The 8,134-nt window shown below is 37.5% G+C and overlaps 1 protein-coding gene across 1 annotated transcript; it reads left to right on the forward strand.

The window, feature by feature from the left end:
* The first annotated feature begins 1,199 nt into the window (after positions 1 to 1,199).
* LOC127971021 (nuclear pore complex protein Nup107-like) lies at positions 1,200 to 7,753 on the forward strand. Its single transcript, XM_052573767.1, is given in 13 exon segments — positions 1,200 to 1,227; positions 3,062 to 3,147; positions 4,740 to 4,832; positions 4,925 to 5,133; positions 5,379 to 5,407; positions 5,601 to 5,643; positions 5,906 to 5,994; positions 6,063 to 6,417; positions 6,513 to 6,638; positions 6,735 to 6,848; positions 7,144 to 7,246; positions 7,249 to 7,295; positions 7,469 to 7,753. Coding segments are annotated over 13 exon segments (1,410 nt in total). The 5' UTR covers positions 1,200 to 1,219; the 3' UTR covers positions 7,577 to 7,753.
* The last annotated feature ends 381 nt before the right edge of the window (positions 7,754 to 8,134 follow it).

Genomic DNA, 8,134 nt, shown 5'->3' on the forward strand with positions numbered 1-8,134 from the left:
TTATGGAGTCAGATTATTTACATTTATTCCTTACAAATGAGGACAGTGGAAGCAATCAAAAACAACAAAAAGAGCAATGATATATAAGTGCTATAACAAGTCTTAGTTAGGTTAACACAGTACATGGGCTTTTCAATAATATAATAAATAAAAAGAAAACAGATACAATAGAAAAAGAATAGAGGAAGTAGTGTTAGAGGTCTTTACACACACACACACACACAGATGGCTAAGGACTCAGCTGCTCGGATTGAGTTGGGGAGGTCATTCCATTCCAGGGAACATTTAATTTAAAATTAATTAATTAATAATTTAAGATTATTAGGTGCAGTCAAAGCCAATTGAGGGTCCCGTTTACCTACTGTTTTATGTTATGGGGTTTATGTAGCCCTATATAAATGCAATTTATTCCTCTAATGGAAAAGTTGAATTTTCAGCAGCCATTACCTCATAGCTGTGCTAAAGAAGAAAATACAATTCCTCTAATAAATGCTTCCTCTAGAAAAACACTGTATTTACACTATATTATATACTACATTATGTATTAATGCTATATTATATACTACTCTGTATTTGACTATTTTTGTTTTGGCAGTATTTGTTTGATTTTTTTTATTTTTTCATAATTACTGGTTAAATGTTTTATTGAAAAGGTACCAGGTTGCATTTTGACAACAAGCCTCATCGGGTCAACTCACTAACATAGTGTATGTTCAGTATCTTCGTTCATGGAAAAACTTGATTACTTGACATTAGTATTGACTTTAATAACTAGATGACATTTATACGGAGAATCCGTTAAATAGCCACCAAATAGGCTACCACTTATGAGACGTGACATTTCAATATATATTCCAAATTAAAAAATGATCCCACCATACATATGTACTGTGCCATTGATGTAACAGACATGTAATATACATGTTGAATTTGATTAGGCAGGAAATATTTGTTAAATATATTAATGCAATATAATCAGGACTTGATAAAATGTAATCTTTACCGTATATTGCAATATACATTTCAATGGATTACGAATGGTAATTAAATCAAAAGACGCATAGCCGTGCGTGTAATTCTTGCTGTGGCCGGTAGGTGACATACTGGTAATATTGTAATTACCCGTTCTTCCGCACCAGTAGGGGGCAGTGTGACATGCACAGCTCAGAGGAACAATAGTATTAAAAGTGAAGGCGGCAATGAATGCAGCTGTGACGAGATGGACTGGTAAGATATTACGTTTTATTTTTTATGTTATTGTTGTATGACTGTTATCTGATGACTTTATTTTATTCGTGGTTTGTTCTACTTTACATTCTCTTGAGAACGGCTCCACACGGCAGTTTAAAAGGTCGATATAACAACACGAGAGAGAAAAAATATGTAATTTTAGAGTTATTTTATGTAAATACAGCATTTCGGACCAGAGCGCTTTATGTTATGCAGAAGACTTAAAGTCATTTAGTTGTGCTTTGAGAGATATTAGCTATATTGGCTATTTGATTGTATTTTACAGGGAACTTTGAGTTATTTTAAGGTGCGTGTGTGTGTGTGAGAGAGTGAGTGATAGAGAGAGAGAGAGGGAAACACAACACAAACACGTTAACCAGATAATGCACACGTCACACTACAACTACCTGTCTTTGAAAATCACATCCACAGGAAACTTTAATCATGCTGTGAATGAACTGAGAGAGAGAGATAAAGCATTCTACTCCATAAAACGGCTATTTAGAATTAGGCAGAAAATATTAGAATCAGTAATTGAGCCCATTGCCCTTTATGGCAGTGAGTTGTGGGGTCCACTGGCAAATCCAAATCAAGATCTCACCAAATGGGAAAAACATCCAATTGAGACCCTGCATGCAGAACTCAGCACACAGCTCACAACAAATAATGCATCAGGCAAGAATCAGGCAAATATCCTCTAATCATAAAGTTACAAAATAGGGCGATTCAATTCTGGAAACATCTGAAACTCCGCGACCCCCAATGATATCATCATAAAGCCCAACACCAAGAGATGAGCAAAGAAAGCAGTCCCCTCCCTCAGCTGATCCAGAGCTTCAGCCCTGATGCTTCACTTACATCTACTGATGCTCTGAATCACAATCAGATTACTGCACAAATCAAACAGAGCTACATCACTCACTGGCAAACCCAAACACAGCTACAGAGTAAAGTGCAATCATGCTATTTGGCCCTAAAGAGAGAGTACTGAATAACAGAGTATCTGTTCACAGTGTTGGATAAGAAACTGAGAAGCACGTTGACCAGATACAGACTCAGCAGACACAAGCTAATGACAGAGACGGGCAGACACAGAAAAACATGGCTGCCCCCGGAGCAGACACTGTGTTCACACTGTGATCTGAATCGGATGGAAACAGAACTGCACTTTCTAACTGAATGCTCCAAATACACGGACATACGGACAGTGTCCTGTGATAAAACACATCAGATCCATCAGACATTTAAAACCCTTTCAAACCAGGAGAAAATGTAGAATCTGTTAGGAGAACACAAGAACTGCTGTGTGTTTGCTGCTCAGTATTTGTCTGCCTGTCACAAGAGAACAGAAAACACTCAACCTGCCCTGATCTGATGTTTCCAGCACTTGAAGATTATGTTATGCCATATTACTCTATTGTATTACTATGATGTATATTTTGCCCTGTAAATCTAATACTTTCTTATTTTATTTTATTTCTAACTTATACACTTACATACACTAATTCATATTGCACTACATGCTTTATACGTTTAATATATTTTTATTATTGCTATTACTATTATTCTTTTTCTTTTTGTTAATACATATGTGCACTATTTGTAAGCAGCCCAGCTGTCACTGTTCGGCAATACAAATGTAAAGTTTTTGTCATGCCAATAAAGCTCACCTAAACTGAATTGAAAAACTGAGTGATAGAGTAAATATACAGTAACGTTAGTCAGTCTGAAGACAGAATCTGTGTTCAACTGTGTTTGTGAGTATATGACGTAATTATGGATAATACTGTTATTATCTCTCACATGTAATTCTGGTGTGTATTTTGTGCAGGAATCAGACCTGGATGAGTCCAGCGGTTCGAGACATCGAGGTGACCCGTGCGGCCCGCAGAAAGAGTTCACACAAAAAAGTTGCATGTATCCTTACAAATTTTATACAACACTTTACAGTGCAGGTAGTTTCAAAGTAGCTTCACAGCAATACAAAGAAAAAATAAATTTGCTGATGATATAAAGTACTTCAATCTCAGCAATTATAAAACGGAAAACGGCTTTATAGAAGAAACTAGTGTTGTTAACCAGCTCACGAATCTTTTTTCGAGTTCATTTTAGCAAAATGTAATTAAAATGTTACATGTTACTTCCCCAACACATCGAGTACTTACGCATATGTTGATCACACTACAAACAATACAAAACTAAAATGCTATAAGATACAGAAAAGATTAATTCATTCTTTACCCGGGTCTCCAGTCTGTGATTAGCTCACCTCATCTCTTGTCTGACAAGTCTTCGGGTTCAAGTCATTCCTCAATCACGTGACAGCCCCATACGCTATTTCTGACATTTCTGTCACTGTGTTTTTGTTAACGTTTCTTCAGGATCTGTGGTGTGTTATTATTTTGTAAATAAATAAAATCCTGTTATAAATAAAATATTGATTAATATGTCTTTTTGACTGCCTATCAGTAAATAAACACTAGGTTATAGAATATAATAATCCAAGCCTACAATACAAAGTATTTATAGCCTAGTTTGTTCATTTTTAATCCAATTTTGAGTTTGCTGGTGTAATAATTACTTTTCCTAGGCAGACTTGACATATTGGTCTTAAATTTGTATAAGAAGATTGTTCAAAAAGGACATAATGACATAAATTAAAAGCAAATAACATTTTGAATCCTAAACAAGTAATGGTAGCACTTTATTTTACAGTCCTGGTCCTCATGTACATACTATGTGCTTATTATAGTAATTACAATAACTATGTAATAACTAGTTACTAACCCTGAACCTACCCCTAAACCTAACCCTACCCCATGTAGTTACCTTGTATTACCAGAACTTTCTTAGATAAATACACTGTAAGTAAACTATAAGTACATGTAAGTACACGTACTGTAAAATAAAGTGCAACCCAAGTAACACTACAGATCTATAGTCTAATCTGAAGGGTGAACTCAAAAGACATAAATCATACAACAAGGTCATTTTTGAAGATTTAGAAGATTATACCATCATGACAGAAATTAAAAGCAACAATTTGAAACCAGAAATGCATCATGTAACTGTAAGAGTAAATCATAATTAAAAAATAATAATAATAATAATCAGTTCTATGCACCCATTTGTAAGGAAGGTTGTAAATGAACTAATTACTCTAGCCAATGCTGTCATGTCACAGGACAAAAGGACGAACAACCTGAAGACCCGAAAGATGAACTAATCAATTCTCTTTCCACCTCAGACTGCATAGGTTTAGCGTATGGGTCAAAAACCCGATAGACCTGAACTATGAACTAATCAGTTCTCTTTCCGGCTCAAGACTGCATTGACTGACAGGTGAATTACTACTAGCAGAACAAAACATAGAATATTGCGCGACTGAACGAATCACTCCCCGAGATGACTCGTTCTTCTTGAGTCATATTAAAAATTCAAGAACGACACATCACTAGTAAGTATATGTTTCTGTGATTTCGTTTTTTTTCCTTTACTTGTGTGTTCAGTCCCACTGGCACAGGATAACACTCCTGGCACCAGCACTACCCCTGCGAGACCACCACTGCGCCGAACAACTGGATCTCTCCTCAAACAAACTTGTAAATAAACTTATTTTAATATCTCTCTCTTAGTTTGATGTTTGTGAATAGTGGTCTGTATTGATGTGCAATTGTTTTTGTATTATGTACAGTCACCCCAAGAAGTGCCCTCAGGAATCCAGATGTGTCAGCCATCCTCGGGACAGGAAACAGAACTCCTCGCTTCATCAACACACCCCGTACCAAAGGCAGTCTGTGCATAGTGTGTGCCCAGAATTCATATGAACAGCCTTTATTCATTCTGATATATATATATATATATACTCTTCCCTTATATATATACTATATACCCGTCTCCTCTGTCTGAGCTGGTGGATACCAGCTTCACTGAGGATGTCAATATGAGCGCTATCATGCTAAAGGAAGATGATCCTGGAGAGGTGGGTAAATAATCCTAATAATTATCATCGCCACTAATAAAGTGACCGTTTACATGATTTACAGCTCTCTCTCTCTCTTTTCTCCCCCCAGCTTCTCTCGGTTTGTTTCCTGAATTTCTGCAGTCATATTTGCAGCATGCGTCCACAGCTGTGTTTGATCTGTTAGAGGATTATGAGGCTCTCTGTCTGGAGAAGGTACACGCCTAGCAGTGCATTGACAGACTGGGAAATTCAGAACGATATGATGTTAATTCAAGTAGAAATATGTAGTTATTTACAATATAAATGTTATCTGTAATATAAGTTATCTTTTACTGCTTACTCAAGAATATTAAGCAGGACAACTGTTACTAAATTCCTAACGTACTGTTAAATCTCTCACACACAGAGTGCAGAGCGTTTTAGAAGAAGACATCATGATGGATATAACAGTAAGTGCATGTGTGACACTGTACTGGTTTACCTAGATGGAAAACATAAATGTCATTGCATAATATATTGCAAAATGTTAAACCTTATGATTTCACAAGATGTAGCCTGTTAGGTATAAAAACAGTAGATATACTGTCCAGAATGAACAAATAGAGCTCCAAGACTTTTAGGATGTCATAAAGTTACATCTTAGCAGTGCCACTTGGTTTGAGATTTTGTCCATTGCATTGAGATTAATTCATTAATGGTGTGTTGATTTAGCTGGTGGTGGATTGGTTGGAGAGCATCGCCAAAGATGAGATAGGAGACTTCTCTGATAATATTGAATACTATGCCAAATCTGTGTACTGGTAAGTGATATCACTGCTTATTTATATGATTGAACATCTCAAAACTCTGATTTCTCTGATTTTTGTAGGGAGAACACGCTCCACACCCTGAAGCTGAGGAGGAATCAGTCCAGCGGTGGTTTTAGCAGGCCGCTGGTCACCGAGCTGGATCCCGATGCTCCCATCAGACAGAAGAGACCACTGGCAGACCTGGACAGAGAGGACGACACTCGCCTGCTCAAAAATCTCTTTAACCTCATAAGAGCTGGCATGACTGGTGAGGTGTGTGTTTGTTTTCTGAGGAGGACTTTTATTAGGGATGGGTATTCTGAAGACTCCATGCGGGAAATCTACCACCAGTGGGAGGAGCAGGGCATGGACACACCCCTTCCTGCTGAGAAGGAGAATGCTATTCGGGAGCATCTGTGGATCCGTGCCTATCTGGTGAGGAGCTGCATCTTTCTGCATCACTTTAATGAACGTGATTACAGCAAGATGATCTTACTGTGAGCCCATTTGTGTTTTCCCCATCCCGACAGGAAGCTCACGAAGCTTTTAATGAGTGGTTCAAGCACATGAACTGTCCTCCGGTGAAACCTACGGCACCTGCTCAAGCTAAGTTTACAGAGAAGGTGGCCCATGAGATGAAAGAAGCAGAGTACAAGGTCCGAACAGACCGTCCACACAGTGCCGACTACTTCTCTGTAGTGAACACTTCTAACTTTTATCTTTAATGGCTTTTTTTTTGTCACTTCCACCAGATGGAGTATGAGAACTGGCAGGGGCGTCTGGGAGCGCTGACCGAGGATGTGAAGGAGAGGACTTATAATGTGCTTCTTTTTGTAGATGGAGGTTGGATGGTGGATGTCAGAGAGGTGAATAGGTTCTGTATTCATTTAAGGGTTTGGCTAACACAGCTGTCATGTCTGAGGTCATTTATAACCTTAAATATACACACACACACACACACAGTGGGTATACAAATGAATCACCCCCTATAAATAATCACATTTTGTTGCTTTGCATCCAGCTGAATCCAAGTGGAAGATACAACACCAATATGTCGAACAAAAAAGGGAATCGCTGAGATGTTAACATCTATAACATCTCTTGGGTGCATTTTTTTGAGTGTAGGATGTCCTGTAATCATGGTGTGTTGTGTTTTTGCAGGACACTGAGAAAGACTCTGAGCGTGCTCATCAGATGACTCTGCTGCGGCGTTTGTGTCTGCCCATGATGTCCTTCCTTTTGTTAACCGTACTGTAGTGCACTGAACGCGTCTGGCTGACATCATCACTTCGGACCAACACCGATTATATGAGGTGTGATGTCTGAAACATTTAAACAATTATTGTTAATATAAGCATGAATATTGTTTGTTAATAAGACAATGGCTGAAATTGCAAGAGGTCACTCCTGAACCTAAGCGCTTATGGGTAAATATGATACTGTCTTGTTTTTAAATGCATTCATCTGAACTGTCTTTCTCTGTCAGGTTTTCTCTAAAGAGGAGCTGCAGAAGTTTCTCCAGAAGATGAGGGAATCCTCTCTGCTCCTGCTGGATAAAGGGCTGGATCCTCTTGGATATGAGATTCTGCCCTAGACACTGTTTGTTTCATGCTATTCATGTCCTCAGAAAAAAATTAAAAGCTTTGTAATTTTGTGCTTGAATAAATATTTGTTGTTTCGAATTTGGTAAATTGTTTAACTGGAGAGACGTTTTGTATATATACTGTATATAAATAAATAAAAATTCTCACCAATATGGTTAACTATAAAACCAGACAATTTCTTCAATTATTTAAAGGATGATACACCAACATTAATGTCAATGTGCAATATTTGTGAAAACGCATCTGTTTAGGGAAGAAGGGTTAGTTTTCACTGTTGTTTTGCAACAAGTGACACTCACGGGCTTCACAACTAGTATTTAGTTTGATTCCAATACATTGAAGGTTAAAAATGTAGTCTAGTTTGGTTTTATTTTGTCATGTGTGTTCTAATCCAACGATTGTTAGATTACTTAATGTGTACTCAATGTGTTTAACTGAATAGAAAACATATCTGCGACCTGTCCGAGTCATTCAGAGTGACTCGCAAATTGATTCAAACCGGTTTGCTGACCCGTATGTCCGACTCATTGAAAAGAACCGATTAAAAA

This window comes from Carassius gibelio, chromosome A4 (assembly GCF_023724105.1).
Source record: "Carassius gibelio isolate Cgi1373 ecotype wild population from Czech Republic chromosome A4, carGib1.2-hapl.c, whole genome shotgun sequence".
Taxonomy (NCBI): Eukaryota; Metazoa; Chordata; class Actinopteri; order Cypriniformes; family Cyprinidae; genus Carassius; species Carassius gibelio.